Below are 21,997 nucleotides of genomic sequence, written 5' to 3'. Positions count from 1 at the left end.
AAAAAAAAAAAGAAGATCCAGGTTCTCAGATTTATAGGTTAAATTAGTGTCCTTTTGCTAATGCTATACTGTCTTAATGATTAGAGCTTTGTAGTGAATGTTGAAATGGAGACTTGTGAGTTTTCCAGCTTTGTTGTTCTTTTTTCAAGGTTATTTTTAATAATCTTGGGGAATCAGTTTTTCAGTTTGGGGGATATTTGATAGAAACTGGCTGATAAGTTTGTAGGTCATTTTTTAAATGGCAGAATTTCCATTTTAACAAGCAATATTAAGTTTTTCAGTTCATGAATATTAACTATCTTTGCACTCATTTAGGACTTCTTTAGCTTCTCTCAAAACTATTTTGTGGTTTTCAAGATTCGTTTATTGAAAATGTATTCCTAAATACTGTATTCTATCTGATAAACTGTAAATGGCATGTATTTCTTACATGTGAGGCTCATGATTTTTACACGTTTACCCGATGTTTCTGCCCTTCCTCAGAAACGTGCTGGCGAGTGCATCAGCTGACAACACTATCATTCTGTGGGACATGTCCTTGGGGAAGCCAGCGGCCAGCCTGACTGTACACACAGACAAGGTATGGGAGTGAGAGGAGAGAAGGCCTTCTAAAACCTCTGGGGCAGTTGACTAAAAGTGCCCCAAGCACGGATTTTTCTGGCTTAAACAGAGTGCTTTTCTCTCACATGTTGCTTATTGAATGTTTATGCGGCCTTGTGTAATGCTACAGGCAGTGCTAAACAAGTAGAGCTCCATTCTGAAGTCGTTAAGTCCATGTGTTCCTGAGGCGGAGCAGTTAGGTACAGTCTGTATCTAATGCTGGTTAGTCCAATATTTGTCTTCGTATGTAGTGTGTGTAGTGTACCTTTCTGTGCTTAAGCATTGCCAGTTAGACTAGAGCATCTTTGACAAGGTGGTGGTTGTGGTGGTGGTGATGGTGATGGTGATGGTGGTGGTGTGTGCCATCTAGTTGGAACCGACCCATAGCTGTTGAGCAGGTTTTCAGAATCAGTTAATCACATGTGAGGAGATTACCTATTTTTCTCCTGCAGAGCACCTGGTGGAGTCAAACCACATGCCTTTGGGATTATAGCCCAGCTTCTTACCACTAGGCCACCAGAGCTTCCTAATAACATTTTTATGTACTTTGTAATAATAACATTTTTAATGTACTTTGCAAAGGAGCCCTGTTGCTACCATAAAGCCGTTTTATAACCAGGAGTTTGTGGTACAGTAGAGTCATAGGGGCTGGTGTGTAACTGTGATTTATGTCTGTGTTGAGCATTCATTACCTGGGGACTGCCTGTATAATCTCCATCTTAGGACTGTAGAATGCAGTACGAAAAGGTGAAATGCTGGCCTTTTTAGCGTCTTTAACAAATTTTTCAGAGGCCATGCTTTCTTTACCACACGAGGGGGAGGAGGACAGCAGAGTCCCTGGCTGCAGCACCCCCCGGGATTTCATGTGCTGATGGGAGTCATGGGCCTTTGGGACAGGCGGTGACTTCCGTGTGCTGTGACCACTCCTTGCCCTCTTAGCCCAGGCAGCCCCTGTTCTCCTCTAAGTGTTGGGCCAAACCCAGGCTAGGAAATGTCCTTTACGTACGAGCGTTGATCTAGAAATAGGCCTTTTCCTTTTGTTTATGAAGGAGAAATTTGCATTCCTTGAAATCGTCCTGAGTTTCAAAAGGCAGGAGGTGGAAACACGGCCACGTTGGCCCTTACCAGATATGAGGTGATGTTCAGTCCTCACAGGCACAGCCTTTTCCTCTCTATTTCCTCCCTTTAGGTCCAGACGCTGCAGTTCCACCCGTTCGAAGCACAGACGCTGATTTCAGGATCATATGATAAGTAAGAAAGCACCTTGTGCACAAGGCTCCCTGGGACTTAAGGCAGCACCTACCCTTAGCAGCATCCTTTACAAAATTACAGTAGTGTGTCCTTCCACTTTCCCAGAACACTGTGTTGCTTCTGGAGGGTAAGAGTGTCTAAGACATGTATTGGCTGTAGGCACTACCAGGGAAAAGGAATTGAAGACATTTCTGTAGACTTTTTGAATAGAGGTTTCATCTTTTATGTCGTAGATTTGACTCTACTTTATTTTAGGCCTTTAGGACAGACTTTACAAATACATAAATCCTAGCTTCATAATACTGTTTTATGGCATTGTTGCTGTTGTTATGTGCCATCAAGTCGCCTGCGACTCAGAGCAACCCTGTGTACAGCAGCCCTAAACCCTGCCCTGTCCTGTGTCAATTCAACACACCCATCCCGATTACCCCAGTCACTGAATCAATCCACCTCATAGAGGGCCTTCCTCTCCTGCCCTGTCCCTCCACCCTCCCAAGCATGATGTCCTTCTCCAAGGACCTGTCTCTCCTTACAACATGTCCAAAGTGTGTCAGACGAAGCCCCAGAATCCTTGCCTCTAAGGAGCAGCCTGGTTTAACCCTCTCCAGGATGAACCTGTTTGTTTTCTTAGCAGTTTATCATATATTCAGTACTCTTAGTTTCATTTAAAAAACTTAAAACTACAGGAGGCTTGGGCTCCTAATGCTGCCACTTTGCCTGACTCTGTCCAGGTCGGTGGCTTTGTACGACTGCCGAAGTCCAAACGAGAGCCATCGGATGTGGCGCTTCAGCGGGCAGATCGAGAGGGTGACGTGGGACCACTTCTCGCCCTGTCACTTTTTGGTAAGAGGGTGCATGCTTCTGGTTTGACTTCTGGTTTACTGACCACGCGTTTTCTTCCTTCCGTTGGAGAGAGACTGTCCCCAAAATCCTTTTCTGTATTAACTATGTGACATGTTTGTGGTTTGGGTTGGGTGAAAAAGGATGAATGATGACTAAGGTTTAAAAAGAGAACAGTAGGTCCTCCACACGAAAGTGCTCCATCAGCCACAGCAATGCTGAACATGTGAAAAGCGAGTCTGCGCATTTCCATACATTCTGCTAGGTGTCAGGTTTTCGACCATTGATTAGTTAGGTTTTCTTTTTTCCATATTAAGCATGTTTGTGGTTGTGGTGATGCTAAACACTGTGATCCTGATGTGCCAAATGCGATAATGGTTACCCATGGTGGACAGTGTTTGGTGGAGCTTCCCGGTTAAAACAGGCTCGGAAGCAGAAGTGGCATCCACTTCCGAAATGGCTTGCCTCCGGAAACTCTATGAACAGTGCTCACGCCTTCTGTTCATAGGGTTACTATGAGTCCTCTATGACTCGACGGCACCTAACAACAAGAAGCATGTTCTGTCTTTTTTAATAGTTAAAGCAGATCCAGATGATAGTTCACTTCTTATAAGATGATGCTCTGATGAAGAGAATGGTAGCCTGTTTCTGTCAGTGATAGCACTGACTCAGGAAAGTCTTTCTAGAATTGTTCTTTGGCCTTATGGACGACAGTTTTCCCATGTAGCAGCTCAAAGATCCCATTGGAATCTCAATTCCAAGAGAGAAAAAAAAGCACCCCAACTTCCATCCCAAAGGAAGGAATAGTGACAGATGTGTGACACATCCATTTATTTCATTTTTCTGAAGTCAGTGTTACTTGGTAGAGAAGTAAGAGCTTTGTTGTTGTTTTAAAGCCGCTTTCCTCAGCGCCGTGGACGGGTTACTGCAGGAGTGACTCTGCGAACCCCCACGCCAGCCCTCTGCGTCCTCAGTTGGGGAGCCTGCTGTTCCCAGCCAGGCTCCCTCAGCCAGACCCCATCCTCTGGTCACCAGGAGTGAAGTCCTGGGGTGCTTGAAAGCTGTGCTTAGGATCTCAGCAGCCAGGCCCACACTTCCTGAGCCTCTTTGCTAACAAGTCATCATTAGTACTAAAAGCACAAATACTTTGGGAAAAGAGAAGTGAGCCGAATGAGTCACTTCCCTTCAGCCTCAGAGCCTGGGCCCCAGCGTCTCCTTCACGACTGCCCTCAGTTGTCCTTTCTTTCTGCCTCTCTCTGTACCCACTCCTGCCCTCGGCCTGAAGACAGGCTCAAGCCTCCTTTTTCCCACCTTAACTCCTTGCTGGTTTTTTCCTTCATTTTCTCTCCCGCCTGGAAGGAGAACAGCCTGGGGCCTGTCTTGCAGTCCTGCTCTGAGGGAATCTCGGCCGTCCTCAACACTACTGGCACTCCTTTCCAAAGCTGCTTCCTTGGCTTCCCTTCCTCTCCTCTGGGCTCCTCCTCAGCTTGAACCCCGACTCACCAGGGTGTTCACACGGCCTCAGCCCTCATCCTTCCGCTTTGAATTCTACCCACTCAGGACTGACCCCTCTGCTCACATGGATGCAACTCCCACCTCGATGCTGCAATGTCCCTAACTGACCCATGCCACTCAGTACAAGCTCCGTACCGACAGCACAATACCCGTGCGAGCTGAAGGAGTCCAAGGCAGCACACTCTTAAAGTCGATTCCTTATGTTCTGTTAATGTTGAATAAGCACCGGAGGCGAGGCAGTTAGATCACCTGTTTGTATTTGTTTGAGACTGTTTACCCGGGACTAAGGTTTCTAGTCAGGTAGTGTGATCTCAGTCCTTCTTCTTCTCTTTCCAGGCCAGTACAGATGACGGCTTTGTTTATAATTTGGATGCTCGTTCAGATAAGCCTATTTTTACGCTGAATGCACACAATGATGAAATATCTGGTGAGCAAGAATCTATTTCTTCATATTGAGCGAGGGTTCCTGGTGGCACGGTGGAATAAACACTGGGCCATACACCACAAGGTGGGAGGTTCTAATCTCCAGGCCCTTGAGCCCTAGGGGGCATCCTGCTCTGTCCTGTAGTGTTATTGTGAGTTGGAGTCCACTTACTGGCTGTGGGTTACTTTATAATAAAGTAGATCTGATTCTCTGAGTGACCACTTGAGCTCGTGTTTCCATCCCTGCAGGTCTTGATCTCAGCAGTCAAATCAAAGGGTGCCTTGTGACAGCCTCGGCAGACAAGTATGTGAAAATCTGGGACATCCTAGGAGACAGACCAAGTCTGGTTCACTCACGAGACATGAAGATGGTAAGGATTTGCCCCAGACAGACCTCCTTGTCCTCCGTCCGCTCTGCTTCCGACCTGTGTTCTGTGTTGCCGGTCTTTTCTCCAGGCAGCACTGCAGTCAAGAATGTGAACTGATTGGGAACGTTCACGTGGAACTCAGTCAGATCTGTGGGAGTTTTAAGCCGAGTGTCAGGACGTAGGGCAGTTTCAGGGGGAATCAGTGACTGTCCCGTTTCTCCCATAGCTACTGTGATTGGCTCAGTGTTGAATCCAAGAAGGATAAGGCCATAAGGACAATGACCACCGTTCTTGGTGCCGAGGTCAGGACCACCCCAGGAAATCTTGAACCTTTAGGGCACCCGAACTACTGGGGACAAGTATCTCTCTACATAGTTTGACTACATTCAAGTTTAATATTATGCAGTAACAAAATAATTGGAAATAGCCTGAATTGACTCAGAGCTGTTGTGCGCCTGCTGTGTGCCTGGCTCTGTTCTAGGCAGCTGAACACCAGAGGATATATTAAAAAAAAATTCAAACTCAGTGGCATCAAGTCAGTTCTGCCTCACAGCGACCGTCTGTCGGTTTCCAAGGCTGTGAGTTTCCTGCCGAGCTTTCTCCCGTGGAGCCACCGGTGGTTTCGAACCACCAGAGCTGTGCAGCATTTCAGTTAGTGCATCACACAGTGGACTAGCCCCCCAGGGCTCCACGACGCGTCAGGTGCATAAATGAGATCACATTCCAAGACGAACACTGCACAGCTGTTAAGCACTGTATGTGTGGGAAGACAGGTCGTAAAAGCATTTTCTAGAGCGAACCCTTGCTTAGTCCTTAAATATGAAAATCTAGATTTTATCCTGAAACACCAACGGTGGTTAGTTATCCTTGAGTAATTTTTATATTGGTTTCTTGTTCTTACTTCCTATAATGTTACTGTCTCAGGAACCCTGGTGGAGCAGTGGTTTTACACACTCAACTATTAAGCAAAGAGCTGGCAATTTGACCAGCCTGGCAGCTGGGTGAGAGGAAAGCGTGGCAGCGGCTTCCTCGGAGATTCTGGCCTGGAAGACCATGTAGGGATGTTGAGTCACAGACAACTCAGCAACACTCGGCTGTCACATACCTGTTCATAGGAATAAAAGTAGTTTTCTTAAATAAACAAAAACTAAAGACCTCTTGACCTCCTATGACCCCTTCTGTCCAAGAGAAGAACTAAATTTCCAGATCCAGTTACTAAGAAATCTCAGCAATTTATGATGAAGATCAGATGTTCTGACTGAGAGGCCGGAGGGCTGAACTTGCTCTGCTTGGTCTTGTGCTGTTTGCCCTCGTGAGCCGGCTCCACTGTTGTTGTTTACGGTCGAGTCCAGGTCACAGCCAACCCTCCGGAGCCCATAGATCGCCCCAGTGGAGTTTGCCCATCCTCCTCCCCGGAGGAGCTTGGTGGATTCAGACCACGTCGTGCGGTTGTGGCCTTGGTGGTGCAACTCCTTACCACTGGGCCACCAGTAGGTTGGAAGAGGTACTGTTGAGCTGGCTTGTGGTAAACACTGAAACCAAAGGGATTAATATCCAACAGAATCTAAAGATCCAGGTGTTGGTGTTTTCTGGAAAAATCAAGAGTCACCGACTGTGTCCTCTTTTCTCCTCAGGGTGTCCTCTTTTGTTCTTCATGTTGCCCTGACTTGCCATTTGTTTACGCCTTTGGAGGTCAGAAAGAAGGGCTCCGGGTCTGGGATATCAGCACTGTCTCCTCAGGTAAGCATCCACTGTTCTCCTTTCTCCCCCTCTCCCAGTGGGTGCCCAGGGCTGCCCCCCCGAGGCCTGACTGCCCTCGGTGCAGAGGAAGGTCCGTGTTGTCCTGTGGCGTAGCCTGCTTGCGCAGTAGCATCTGACGTCATTTGGAAATGTTCATGATCATAACTAAATTGCTTTCACACTTTTAAATATAGTTCATGTTTCACTTTACTATTTATAATAAAGTTTGAACTTTAAAATGGAGAACTTCTATGGGAAAGTTAGAAGGAAATACAGCACAGTCTCAAAGAACAACCCCTCCTTCCCACTTTCTCAACGGGTTTCTCCCCAATCCTCCTTTCCGGAAGGGCTCCCCTCCTTGGGTGCAAGCCTACCTGCTATTTTTCCCTTTGAGGCAGTCTGGTGTGTCCTCCAACCCCATAGGCTGTACTCCTATTCTCCAGTCCCAGAATCCTCCTCTTTCTTGGGTTCATCTAATTTGTGCACAACTGAAAGGCTCTAGTCCACAAAGTTCCCTGGTAGAAACGATACGGAGAAGGGTGAGAGAAAACAGGAGATGGCGGGAGAGTGAGAGAGGATGGAGTCACTGGTCTGTGGGAGTGGACATCTGTGAGCAAAGACAATTAACTGAGTGCAGGACAGGGCAAAGAAAGGCAAGTACTCCCCAAAAAAAGACTCTCTTCAGACAGGGTTAACTTCTTCCACAGCATTCACTTAGACTTCTGGATTAGTTACTTACCTTCCTGTTTGTTAAGTGTTGCTTCAGTATATTTTCCTGAACAAAATTTCCAACCTACGGTAGAGAATCTGATTGCCTGTGTGTATCTGGAGGCCTGTGTGTTCTGTAGATTGCTGGCTTTCTGACTGTTCCTTTCTCAATTGCTTGCATTTCAGTCAGCGAAGCGTTTGGAAGGCGAGAGCGGCTTGTTCTGGGCAGTGGGAGGAGCTCGTCGGTCAGCGGCCCCATGGGGAGCAGGGACTCGGACACACCGATGGAGTCTTAAGGAAGATGACACACTTCCCCGTTTGGTACCCTAACTCGGAGGTTTTGAAAGCTGGCCTGAACCTCATCCATGTTTAGCCAGAGCCGAGCAGTGAGTGAGAAACAGTTCATTTTCCTACCAGCCAGGCGTACGCTCTCAGCAAGGACAGTGGCAGCCGAACAGATCAGGTGATCTGCATGTTTGCCTTTAAAACATATGGTGTGTAGGGCTCCTGTTCTTTTGGATAGGGATAATAAAAAGGCTTTTACACCCTGATTTCCTTCTGCCATCTGCCGCAGGTAATCTAGATAGCAGTTTATAGAATTTGAAAAGGAGAAAATTTGTAAACTTTTAGGAGTTTGATAATTAAAAGAAAAGTGACCTTCCTTTCCTAGCATGACATTTATTGAGTGTTACCTCAAAAGAGAAGTGGCAGGGAGCTCTGGTGGCCTAGTGGCAATAAGCTGCAATGCGATCCCAGAGGTATGTGGTTTGAATCCACCAGATGCTCTGCTGGAGAAGGAGGGGCAGTCTCCTCCTATACCAGTCAGATCTGATTTGATGGTACCCACACACAAAATAATAATAAAAAAAATTTTTTTAAATAAAAAGAGAAGTGGCAAATTCTTCATGAATCCGCTCAGTAAACACCGAGCGTGTGTTGTATGCCTGGGACTGAGGTGGTTGCCTGTTCCAGGGGGAGTAAATAAAGGCTTTGCCCTTGACCCCATGCAGGAAAGTCCCACGTCCAGATTAACTCTTCACAGTCAGTGAGAATAGTGTGATTTCTGAAGACAAACCCCAGCCTCAGCGTGTGTAAGAGCTTTGTATTGTTTTTAAATGTGGACAAAGTTAAGCCAGATTCTTAATACCAAGAGGGCCACAGATGCCTGGGCAGCATGGGAAGCGGAGGGACAAGATGCAGCATTGTTTTTGTTGCTGATAGCGACAGAGGTTTTCTTTAGGTTACACTTGGAAATACTGATCACTCACTTCTGCCAAAGTGAAGCTGATAACGTTATTTAAAAAATGCCCAAGTATAAGCAACCTTAAAGTATAAATAAACCAGTGTTCAAATCCACTGGGACCATCTGGTTCATAAAGCAGAATGCCAGTTTATTTGGGGTGGAAACATACCGTTACAGTGATACCTCCGTTTTTCAGGACAACTCTCAACTCTGTGTCCTGAAGTTCTTTCCAGTAAAAGTGATGTGTTCAGTGTTTTCTCTTCCCCTGTCTTTTCAAGATAAGAAACTAAAAGTACAGGCAACCAGATTTGAGTTCAGAATGACTTATTCTGCACTTCCGTTTTTAGCTATGACCAGTTAGCTTTCCCTGGGGAGCTTCTGAGGTGACTTGGCCAGAAGTCGGGAAAGGAGTGCTGAGACGCAGCTGAAGTACCTCCTTGTCTTCAATCGTACATGTGAGACACAAACAGCAATTGAATGGCTTAGTAGGCTCATACTAGGGACAAAACAAGTGACTGTAGGCCCAGGAAGGTGGGCTCACCAAACACCCAGGCGCTCAATCGGACCCCCTGGAAGGCTGCAGCCTACACGTGAGAATGCTCTAGAGGTAGCAGCCTTTACACTCAGCATTGCCCAAGCTCAGTGCTTGCCTGAGCGGATCCTGATTGCTGTCTGCCGGGGAGAAAGGCCAATACCGCTCTAGAGGAGGATCATTCCATACACAGCTGCGGTCGTTCTTCATACACAGTCTCGACCATTTCATTAGAAATTACCAAGGACGTGAAGAAAAAGGACCAAGAAACAGAGACTCATGAAGAATTCACCTACAGGACTTCTATTGCTCATGGACGTTAAAAACAACCAACATTAGTATATCCGAGGGAAGCAAAAATAGGAAAAGAACTGGAATCCGTCTCGTTGAGGTCTTCACATTGATAGTTGTTGTTTGGTGCCATTGAGTCAAGTACGACTCATAGCGACCCTGTAAACTAAAGATCTGAACCCTGTCCTGTCCTGCGCCATCCTCACACTTCCTGACACACAGAGCCCATTGCAGCAGTCACCACGTCAGTCCACCTAGTTGAGGGTCTTCCTCTCCTTCTCCAACCCTCTACCCTTCCCAGCATCATGTCCCTCTCCAAGGAATAGCCCCTCCTGACAACATGCCCGGAGTACGTGAGGCGAAGCCTCATCATCCCGCCTCCAAAGAGCACTCCGGCTGCACCCTCTTCCAGACGTCTCTTGGCTGCCCATGGGATGTTCGGTGCTCTTCAACACCACAGCTCAAAGGCATCGGTTCCTTTTTTCTGTCATCCTTTGGTAGTAGGAATGTAAAAGTACGTTGTCATGGTCTTAAAATGTTTATAAATTAAGATTTACCATTGTTTGCTGTCGTGACAGAACCTACCCATAGCTGACCCTCCTGTGGGTTTTTGGAGGAGACAGTTAATCAGACCTGAGGGGACTGCCCATCTTTCTCCCACAGAACATGTGTGCCTTGGGGACTGGAGCGTAGCTTTTTACCACTAGGGACCAAGCAATTCAACTGGTAGCTATATGCCCACAAAACATGTAAACATAGGTTCACACAAAGGCCTGTACCCAAATACTCATTCTCCATAAAGTGCAAACAGTCCTGCAGTGACATCAAACACTGACGTCCTAGAATTAGGTCAGATGGGACAGGCTCTTCAAGCAACTGCACGTCACCCTCACTTCTGACCAGCTCAAGTTCCCACTATTTTCTTGAGCTCATTAAATTGCTAGAACACCTCCAAACTCTCAAAAAGCACTCATAATCAGTTTCACTGCAATCAGAAAATACAACTCAGAGCGTGCCAAAGGGGGTCAGGCCTGAGAGAGTTGGTAGACATGCCGGTTTTTATCCTCTATCCTCCAAGAGAGCCAGGTCATGCCACCCTCCTGGCCTGCTGATGTGTGACAAAGTAGACCATGTCACCAATGCAAGCTGCTTACCTGAACTTTGGTGATGTGCTTTTATCGGGTTTCACTACGCATGCATGATCGCATGAATGGGCCTTATGGTAGAACTCGATCCTTTGTCCTCTTCCGTCCCTGGAAGCCTCACTGGTAGCAGGTGGCTCAAAGGCCCTGTCCTCTTAAGTACTTTGTTAGTCTTTTTGCTGGGCCTGTCAGTGCGGCCAGTCCCCTCTGAGCCCTCTCCTTAATAAACCCTAAGGTAGGGTCCAAGGAGGAGTTCCTGGATAGCACAAATGGTCAAGCACTTGCCTATGTACTGAAAGGCTGGTGGTATGAACCCATCTAGAGTTACCATCTGGAGTTCTGGTGGCGTAGTAGTAAGAGGTTGTGCTGTCAATCCAAACGTAAAAGTCCCCAATCCACCAGCTGCTCTCCCAGAGAGAGATGGGCAGTTCTCTTCTATGTGACTTCTGAAAGGTCTCTGAAAATCCACTGGAGGGTCAGCTGTGAGCTGGTTCCAACTCGATGACATATAACAAGAGTTTGCAAACATCAAATGCTGGCGAGGTTGTGGAGAAACTGGAACCCTTACTCGCTGTTGGTAGGAGAATAAAATAGTGCAACCACTGTGGAAGGTGGTAATACCATTTGAACCAGCAATTCCACTACTGAAAATTTACCCTAAAAAACCATAACCACCACCCAAGCAGATATATGCACACCCATGTTTATTGTGGCTTTGTTCACAATATTGAAGAGTTGGAAACAACCTAAGTGCCCATCAACAAACGAATGGATAGAGAAGCTCTGGTATATTCACACAATGGAATACTATGCTGCATTGAAAAACAAGGAACTCATGAAATACAAAATGGGTGACCCTGGAGGACATTATGCTGAGTGAAATATCTCAGCCACAAAAGGACAAATATTGCATAATGCCACTGTTGTAAAACGGGACTTACATCGGGGTTGGGGGAGACTGTGAAAGAAGGGATAAATGATGTATACTGCATTAAAACAAATGAGGGAGAGAACTGTTTATAAGGGAGCTATGATTAGGTATTAGTATGACAGGAGTCCATAATGAAGGCTGCATAGTGGAGTGGACTTGGGGGAGGGATTGTATAACAAGGAATTTTACTTTTCAAGGACAAGAACAAATTGGGGGAGGGGAGAGGTGAGCAGGGAAAAAAGTGCAACAGAATGAATGGAAATCCAAAGTTTCTGTAAACTTTCATTATAATTAAAAAAAAATAAAATGTCCTTTGATCTATTTAAAAAAAAAACAACCAACAATAGTTGCCTAAGGAGAAAGGGCTGGCAATCCACTGCCAACAGTTCCCAGCCTTGGCCACACCTTGGACAACATGTGCCCTGGCATACGTGGGGCCACCCTGAGTTGGAATCCACTTAAGCGCAACTGGTGCTGGGAGGGTCCATGGGGGTCCTCTCAGTGTGATCCAAGGACACTCCAGAAATGACAAGGGTTTGTTTCCCAGAAACGGACAAAGGCCAGACCTCTCCCAAAACACTATCCCTGCATCAGTACTGCCTCCCAGTGATGTTCCAGGAGAAGACTCCTCATCTTCATTTTTTACTTTTTAAATTTGTCTGAATGTTAGTGAAGTTTTACAAAGAGATTGGTTTTCATTCATTAATGCATGCATTTTCCTCCCTCCCCCTCCTCCAATTGCCTTAGTAATACTTGTCCTGTTGTGGGCGAGTACGTGTCATACACATAATTTCTAATCATCTATTCCTTTCAGATTGTCCTTCATTTCAACTATTCCAGTGTGGTGTTCATTATCTAGCCATTTTTCCCCCACTCTTCTCCCCAGCCCATCCTGTCTCAATCCTGTTATTACAACAGTGGGTTTATGCAGTATTTGTCCCTTTGTGACTGAGATAACTTCACTCAGCACAATGTCTCCCAGACTCATCCATGTTGTAAAGTGTTTGACAAGCTCGTTATTTTTCAGTGCTGCATAATATTCCATGGTGTGAACGTACGATAGTTTCTGTATCCATTTAATTGTTGATGGGCACTTGACAGTTCTGTTCCATCTCTTTGCTGTTATGAATAATGCTGCAATAACCATGTGTGGGCATACATGCCCATCTTTCTTCCAGGTACAGGCTGGTGGACTTGAACTGCCCACCTTTCACTTAGCAGCCCAATAACATTACACACTATCCTACCAGTACTCAGACCTCTCTTTTCTTTGACTGAAGTTATAATAACCTTACACACTATACAACCAGGACTCAGACCTCTCTTTGAAGTTACAATAACATTACACACTATGCTACCAGGATTCAGACCTTTCTTTTGACTGAAGTTAATTCTTCACAAATTCAAATGTCCATTAACTGGCAGATGGAGAAACAAAATGTGATATACTATTCAATGCCAAACCCACTGCCATTGATTCCTACTATATTTTCTTAAGGGAGCTCTGGGGCCTCGCGGGAAAGAAGTTGCCCTGCCTACTGACCCAAAGGCATGACCATTAAATGCATCCACTTCCCCACAGGTTAAAGAAGGGCAGTGTCCTCCAGAGCAACTTACAGACTCAGAAAACCCACTGTTGTTACCAGGTGCATTTAAGTACTACTCATAGTGACCTTAGGAACAATAGATGTGAACCGTGTCCTGTCCTTTGCCATCCTCATCATCTCGGACACACTCGAGCCCACTGCTGCAGTCACTGTGGCCAGCCACCTGGTTGACGGCCTTCCTCTCTTTCACCGACCCTCCACTATTCCAAGCATGGTGTCCCGCTCCAAGGAAGAACTCCTCCTAGCAATAAGGCCAAAGTATGTGAGACGAAGCTTCCCTAAGAAAGGAAAACCCAGTAAAGGGTCAGCTTTAAGTCACTTCCAACTGGATGGCACAGTCCTTAACAACAGTGACAACATGGCTGTGATCTTTAGAGACGCAGATTGCTGGCTTTTCCTCAGTGTTGTTGGATGGGCTTAAACCACCGACCTTTAAGGCAGGAGCTGAGAGCGATCTTAGCACTGCTCAGAGACTGAATTTGCCATCACGTTGTTTCAGAACCACAGAGGCCCTGTTTGTTAGGTGCCGTTGACTGAATTCTGATGCGGTGACTCCTGTGAACAGGACAAAACCCCGCCTGACCCGGTGCACGAGTAAAACTGACTCCCGTCAGTCTCCCAGGTCGTTTCTCCCTTGAGATTCAAACCTTTTAGCTGGCAGATGAGGACCTAACCATTGTTCTACCAGGACTCCTTGGTAAACACATCCAAACCCCCATGACTGCAATGACTGCCCTTCTTTCTGTTGCATGGCAACCCTACAGGACAGAATAGTTGTCCCATAGGGTCTCCACAGCTGTAAGCTCAATGAGGCAGAGTGCCACATCCTTCTCCCGTGAGGTCCCTGTTGATTTTGAAGTGCTTGTCTCTCAGCATCTAACCCCTTAACTACACCAGGAGAGAGCTCTGCAATATAAACCCACTGGCCTCCAGTCGGTGATTCTGAATCAGCCATCCTCTGTTGGGTTTGTCTGTGGGACAAGACTGCCTAGCTTTCCTCTGCAGAGCAGCTTGTGGGTTTGAACTGACGATCTTTTGTATAGCAGCCAACACGTTAACACATTTAGCAACCAGAAGGAGCTGCATATGCTTGAATTCTATCCTCTTCTTTCCAGTGATTGCTAATCGGCTTGCAATTTAATTCTCCAGTCACAAGCTATTGTTTTTCTTTATATATGCTGCCCCCGTGATCCCTCTAAAGTCTTACATGATCCTTTCCCAAGGAAGACACAAATACATGCTGAAAGGACATGTTAGGAATTTCAGATGTGAAATGCCTGGTTCACTCCTTCCCTGCTGCAGCATATCTGGGTCAGGCATCTCCCTGGCAGAAAATGATGTTCTCTCCCGTGCTATTGAATAATTCATCTTTCACAGCCGAGCTCCCGTTGTCTCTACCCAATTAAGAGCAATGGGCCACAAAAGTGTTCTCTGCCAACAAAAATGCATTTCCCACGCCCAGGGCAATTGTCGACTACTATAGATAGCAGACCAGGCACCCTGAGATGAGGGGCTGGATTCAGCAGAGTTGAAATAATCTAGTCTGTCTTGGAGATGAACATGGAAAAGCCCATCCCATCTCCAGCCTGTGCATGTGTGAGCAGGACAGCGAGGTGTGTCAGGAGCAGGTAAATGGCACCAGGGAGCAGAGGACAGGAAGACCAGAACTGGCTCTCCATGCTGCTCCCTAGCCTCTCTGTCTCTTGTAGAAATATGTTCTAAGTGGAATCGATTATCCGTGTGGTTTTCTTTAAAGGCCTTTCGCCAAGACATAGCCCATAGAGGAATCCCAGACTTTTTTAAAATAAAATTTTAATCATTATTTCAATGAAAGTTTACAAAAAAGTTAGATTTTCATTCATTCACTGTTGTACATTTTACCCCATCTCCTTCCCCCAGTTCACTTTTTTATATTGATTTATTGTTGCACAATTACTTCCCTTCCCCCCTCCAACCTCCCCCGTCCTCTATGCAATGTACCTCTTATTCTGAGCTGTTGCCTACCCTCTTTGCAGAGTGTTTCTCTCCTCCACCTAACTAGCTTTCAACACTGGACCAATTACTTATTACCAGTGCACTGTTTTTTATGTAAACTGTGAATACTTACAGGACCATTGTGCAGATTAAGGGTGCCAATATCTTTAAAGCTTTAGAACAATGTCTGCTAAGTACTAATGTAATGAAAAAGAAAAGGTTAAAGCCCAGCTTTTTGGTTAAATCCATTGCCATTTCATGGGTTCTAACTCACAGCCAATTGGTAGCCTCATGATAGGTGGAGAAGAGATTGAGATTGTTAACAACTTCAGCTTGCTTAGTTCCACAATCAATACTAACAGCGACCCTTCCTTGGGCTTCCAAGGCTGTGAACAGCAATGGGAAGACTGTGCACCTTCCCAGCGGGCAGCTAGTGAATCCAGACTGCTGAAAAAGTACAGCCTTCAAGTTAGCAGCATATAAAGCAAAGTGCATGGACTATGGACTACACTAGCACAGTAATTGCTAAAATCACTCCCTGTTGTTGTTATGTGCTGTTGAGTCGCTTGCAACTCATAGCGACCCTATGTACAACAGCCCTAAACTCTGCTCTATCCTGTGCAATCACACTGCCTCTGACACACCCATCCCAATTACCCCAGTCACTGAATCAATCCACCTCATAGAGGGTCTTCCCCTCCTGCACCTGCCCTCCACCCTCCCAAGCATGACGTCCCTTTCCAAGGACCAGTCTCTCCTCACAACATGTCCAAAGTATGTTAGACGAAGCCGCAGAAACCTTACCTCCAAGGAGAAGCTTGGTTTAACCCTCTCCAGGATGAATCTTTGTTTTCCTATCAGTTCATGGTACCCTCAATACTCTTCTCCAGCACCACAGCTCAAAGGCATCAGTTTTCCTTCTATCCTCCTTAGTCATTGTCCAACTCTCTGATGCCTAACAAGTGATTGCAAAGACCATAGCCTGTATCAGACACACCTTAGTCTCCAGAGAGACACCATTGTTCTTCAGTACTTTGGAAAGGTCCCTAACGGCAGACTTTCCCATTGCAGTAGGTCTTTTGATTTCCTGCCTACTGGTGCCAAGAGTGTTGACTGTGGAGTTAAGCAAACTAAAGCTATGAACAATCTCAATCTCTTCACCATCCATCCTGATGGTGCCAATTGGTCCAGTCATGAGAAGCTTTGTCTTCTTGACTTTGAGCCTCAATCCATATTGAAGGCTGCAGTCCTTGACCCTCTGCAGCAGGCACTTTAGGTCCTCTTCAGTTTCAGCAAGCAGGGTTGTGTCATCTGCATAACACAGATTGTTGACAGATCTTCTGCCAATCCTGACCCCACATTTCTCCTCATAGAGCCCAGCCTCCCAGATAATCTGTTCTGCATACAGGTTGAAAAGGTATAGAGATAGGACACATCCCTGGTGTACGCCGTTCCCCATATTGAACCATGCTCTGTCCTGATGACTGCCTCTTCGTCCAAGTATGGGTTTTTCATTAGCATGATCAAGTGTTCTGGGATTCCCATTATTCTCAGAGTCAGCCACAGTTTGTTATGATCCACACAGTCAAACGCCTTTGCATAGTCAATGCAACACAGATAGGCATTCCTCTGGTCTGCTTTCAGCTAAGATCCATCTAACATGGTCTTCAGACTTCAATCCCTTTTCTTCTCCAAGACTTGCCTGCCTTTATTATACTACAAACCCAGGCTTGTCCATAACTCTCCTTTCTTTACTATTTCTCTTCTTAGTATGATTTTTTCTCATCCCTAGAGTTTACTGAGGGAGCTCTGGTGGCTGACTGGTGTTGACTAGTCGTCAAGTATGATTCATAATGACCCTGTGAATAACAGATCTGAACCCTGTCCCGATCCTGGACCAGCCTCGCAATCTCTGACACACATGTGCCCATTGCTGAAGTCACTGTGTCAATGCATCTTTGTTTGTTTAATGCATCTTGTAGAGGATCTTTCTCCCTTTTGCTGACTCTGCATCTTCACAGAAAATAGCCTCTCTGAGCAACAAGCCCAAAGTATATGAGATAGAGCTTGGCCATCCTTGCCTCTAAGAAGCATTCTGGCTGCACCTTTCCCCAAACACAGCTGTTCTTTTGGCCATCCATGGGGTATTCAGTACCCTTCTCCAGCACCACAGCTCAAGGTATCAACTCTTCTTCTGTCATCCTTATTCATTGTCCAGCTCTCAGCAGTATAGAAAGTGACTGAAAAGACAATAGCTAAATAATGTGTACCTAAGTCTTCAAACATCACTACTCCTCAATAATTTGGGGAGATCCCTGACTACAGACTTTCCCAGTGCAATAAATGTATCTCTTGAACTCCTGAGTGCTGGTAACAAGTGTATTGATTTTGGACCCTTAAAGTAAGATGAAGTTGTTGAAAGCTTCAATTTTTTTTTCTCCATCTATCAAGATGTTGCCTATTGGTTCAGGGGTAAGAATTTTTGTTTTCTTGATGTTGAGATGCAATCTATATTGAAGGCTTAATTCTTTAATCTTCTACAGCAAGAACTTCAAGTCCTCAGTTTCCGTGAGCAAGGTTGTATTACCTGCATAATGCAGGTTGTTGATGAGTCTTCCTCCAATGCCACATTCTTCTTTATAGAGTGCTGGAATAATGTGCTCAGTGTACAAACTGAGTAGATGGAGAAAATATACAACCCTGATGCACTTCTTTCTTGATTTTAAACCATGTAGTGTTTCACTGCTCTGTCTGGACAATAGCTTCTTGGTTTAGGTCTAGGTTTCATGTGAGCATTATTAAGTGTTCTGGGTTTTTCATCATTTTCAATGTTCTTCATAACTTGTTATGATCCACATAGCCAAAAGTCTTTGCATAGTCAATAAAGCATAAACAGACATTCTGGTATTGCTTTCAGTCAGGATCCATCTAACATCAGTAATTATATCCCTGGTGCCACGGCCTCGTCTAAATTCAGCTTGAAATCCTGGCAGTTCTCTATGTACTGTTCTAGCCATTTTTAAATGTTCTTCAGTAGTATTTTGCTTGCATGTGATATTAATGATATCGTTCAATAATTTCCACATTCCATTGGATCACCTTTATTGGGAATGGAAACAAATATGGATTCTTTCAGTCAAGTTAGCCAGGCAGCTGTCCTCCAAATTTCCTGGCATAAACTGGTGAGCACATCCAGGGCTGCATCTGTCTTTTGAAACATGTCAATTAGCATCCCATTGATTCCTGGGGTTTTATTTCGTGCCAATGCCTTCAGTGCAGCTTGAATTTTTTTCCTTCATTACCAGTGGCTCTGATCATATGGTGTTTCCTGTAGTATTTCAGTGTTGGCCAATTCTTTTTAGTATAGTGATTCTGTATATTCCCTCCATCTTTTTTTGATGCTTACTGTATCGTGCAAGATTTTGCCTATTGCATTTGTAAGCATTGCATTTTCAGGCTTGAATTTATTTTTCAGTTCCTTTGGCTTAAGAAATACCAACCCTTTTTATTCTCCAGTTCTAGGTTTCTGCACATTCTAATACTTTGTCTTCTCGAGCTGTCCTTTGAAATCTTCTGTTCAGTTCTTTTACTTCAACATCTCTTCCCTTTGTTTTGGCTTCTTAATGAAGTAGTGAAATTTTCAGGGTCTCTTCTGACATCTGTTTTGGTCTTTCACTTCTCCTCTTTGTGATGACCTTTTGCTCTCTTAATGGATGATAGCCTTGATGTCATCCCACAGCTCATCTGATCTTCAATCATTGGTGTTCAATGCTTCAAACTTATTAACATGGGTTCTGGTGGCTTAGTTGTAAAGAACTGCACTGCCAACCCAAAGGTACAGGGTTTGAATCCACTAATTACTCTGCAGGAGAAAAATGGGCAATCTACTCCTGTGTGATTAACTTCCTCTGAAAACCCTCTGGAGGGTGAGTCAGTTCTGATTCTATGGTAGTCACTAACAACAGAGTTTAAGCAAACATTGTATCTTTAACACTTGCCACAATCTGTCATGAGATTTATATGTCTGCATCACTCATGCTCGTTGGCAGTTATGTAATGATATAGTCATGCCCTATCTTGAGAACTGACATCATCGACAGCTGCTACATGTGGCAAATAAGGGGTATGGCCTGCATTCAATATATGTGAAGGTTCTAGCTGGCTTTCTGCTCACTCTGCCCTGCATCATCTTAGTTTTAGTTCTTGAAACTTGAGCTCATGGCCTATTCTTTGTCAACCTTCATCAGCCTCTTCAGGCCATGAACCAGCAGCCTGCCATGGGACCTGTTTGTCAGAGCTAGGTTCATCAGTCCCTACAGATCTGAGTCAGGGGAAGCCTCCAGTGTGACATCTGACCTGTAGTCTTGGGACCTGTCAACTTGAGAAAACACATTAGCCATTTCCTTGAGAGAGAGCTCCCTAATATATATACACATATAAGTGTCAATGGTTTTGCTCCTTCAAGACCAGCTCTTAAACAATCACGTATATAGATCAAAAAGTCAACATTTATCAAAAAAAACTAAGTACACGGCAAGGCAGGAAAGAGAAGGTAGATCAATGGAAACATAAAATGGAAATGAGAATGCTGACAGATTTGTGAAAATTATATCCAACCATCACAGAACAATGTAGGCAAAATGGTTAAATGGGACTCTAATTTGCTGTCTATACTTTTACCTAAAATACAGTAAGATATTAACTAAACACATGCAAAAGAGAATTCTTTTTGATGGCAGTATTTATCTTAGTTACACTGTATGACGTTGTTGTTATGTGCAACTCATAGCGACCCAATCCAACAGCTCTGAACCCTGTCCTATCCTGAGACAGTCATACTGACTCTGACACATCTACCCCCATTACTCCAGTTACTGTGTCCATCCATTTATTCCTGAATCCTTCTCTCCTGTTTTTAAAAAAATGATGTCCTTCTCCAAGGACTGGTCCTTCCCGGCCATATGCCCAAAGTATGTGAGATAAAACTTCAAAATCCTTACCTCCAAGGAGAAACTTGATTTCATCCTCTCCAGGACAGATCTGTGTGTTCTGTTAGCAGTCCATGGCATTTTTAATAGTCTTCTCCTTGAGCACCACAACTCAAAGACATCCACTCTTCTGTCATTCTTAGTCATTGCTTAGCTCTCTAATGCATAGCAAGTGGCTTGCTATGCATAACATTATAGTTTATTAATTTTTGGTGACTGAAAGTTATTCCAAGATGGAAAACAGCTTACCTGCCCAACCAGCTGGAGGCAATCCCTATTTGGACCATTCCAAAGAAAGGTGACCCAACAGAACGTAGAAATTATGCAACAGTATCATCAACATCATGCTCAGAAAGGTGGAGGGACAGCACAGGAGAGTAAGACCCCAGATGAGATGGATTGATACAGTAACTGGGGCAATGAGGGTTGGTGTGTCGGAATTAGTGAGACTGGCTCAGGGCAGGGCAGGCTTCAGCACTATAAGTCACCGGTGACTTGACAGCACATAACAACAACAATCATCAACATTGGAGCTCTAATGGCTTAGTGATAAGAAGTTGTGCTGCCAACCCAAAGATAAGCAGTTTGAATCCTCTGCTCTGCAGGAGAAAGATGGACAATTTCCTCATCTGCAATTTATTGCCTATGAAAATAAAACCCCCTGGAGGGTCAACTATGAGTTGGTTCCAACTCAATGGTCTATGAAAACTTCATTAATAATACACACACAAGTCTTGCTGCAAAAAAATATTAAAATGGCTAGAGCACAATAGTGACAGAGAACTGACAAATTTAAGCTATATGCAGAAGAGGATGTGTAAAGAGGGTTACACTGATGACATCACATGGATGTTGACATCAGAAAGCAGAGAATACCAGAAAGAGGTTTCCCTGTGTTAAATTGACTATTCATGGCCTTCAACTATGTGTATCATAACCAGTTACAGGTCAATATTGAAAAGAATTCTAGAATACTTCCATGTGCTTATGCATACTGGTACACACACCAAGGAGATATTCTGACAGAACATGGAATTACTACTGTCATGTGCCTTTGAGTCAGAACCAGCTCATAACTCGACCCTCTGGCAAGTTTTTGAAGGCTGTAAATTGCATGGAAGGTTGCCCATCTTTACCCCTCAGAGCACCTGTTCGATGTGAACAGCCTGCCTTTGAAGAGCTTGCAATGCAACTCCTTATTCACAAGGCCTCCAGAGCCCCTAAGACAGTTACTGCAGAGGTAAAAGCAGAAGAGGTGTGTGTCAGGTCTGTAGTTTTCCAGTATACTTATTCAACATGTGCATTGAGCAATAATTCAAGAAGCTAAACTTGATGAAGAAGAATTTGGCATCAAGATTGGAGGAAGACTCATGAAGAACCTGCATTATCCATACAATGCAAGTTTGCTTGCTGCAAAGACTTGAACCACTTAGTGGTTCAAAGAAGTTCGAAGACTTCAGTTTAGATTACACTTCAACATTAAAAACAAACCCAAGTTCCTCACAATTGGACCAGTATACAACATCATGATAGAGAAAAATTGAAGTTGTCAAGGATTTCATGTTATTTGGCTTCATGGAAGCAACAGTCAAGAAATCAAAAACTGTTTAAAAGGGATATGTGATTAGGTATTTTTGTCATGACAGGAGTCTAGAGTGAAGGCTACATGGTGGAGTGGACCTAGGGGAGGGTTTGTAAAACAATGAAAGAATTTTACTTTTCCAAGAGGGTAGTATACTAGGGGGGAGGTTTGGGAGGGGAGAAAAGTGCAATAATGAATGAATGAATGGAAATCCAAAGTCTCTGTAAATTTTTACTGAAATTAATAATAAATTTAAATAAAA

The 21,997-nt window shown here is 44.6% G+C and overlaps 1 protein-coding gene across 1 annotated transcript in view; it reads left to right on the top strand.

The window, feature by feature from the left end:
- The window catches only part of PWP1 (PWP1 homolog (S. cerevisiae)), a 26,405-nt gene extending 18,664 nt beyond the window's left edge, over positions 1–7,741 (top strand). The window contains exons 9-15 of the mRNA XM_006897534.1: positions 484–580; positions 1,790–1,851; positions 2,583–2,694; positions 4,543–4,633; positions 4,879–5,000; positions 6,632–6,737; positions 7,632–7,741. Coding sequence (XP_006897596.1) covers positions 484–580; positions 1,790–1,851; positions 2,583–2,694; positions 4,543–4,633; positions 4,879–5,000; positions 6,632–6,737; positions 7,632–7,741 — 700 coding nt within the window. The remainder of the gene's footprint in view (positions 1–483; positions 581–1,789; positions 1,852–2,582; positions 2,695–4,542; positions 4,634–4,878; positions 5,001–6,631; positions 6,738–7,631) is intronic.
- Positions 7,742–21,997: the final 14,256 nt, after the last annotated feature.

The sequence above is a fragment of the Elephantulus edwardii genome, unplaced genomic scaffold, assembly GCF_000299155.1.
Source record: "Elephantulus edwardii isolate Elephantulus edwardi_28Jun2011 unplaced genomic scaffold, EleEdw1.0 scaffold00211, whole genome shotgun sequence".
Lineage (NCBI taxonomy): Eukaryota > Metazoa > Chordata > Mammalia > Macroscelidea > Macroscelididae > Elephantulus > Elephantulus edwardii.
The sequence above is the reverse complement of the archived record's forward strand: the minus strand, read 5'-3'. Positions and strand labels throughout refer to the sequence as shown.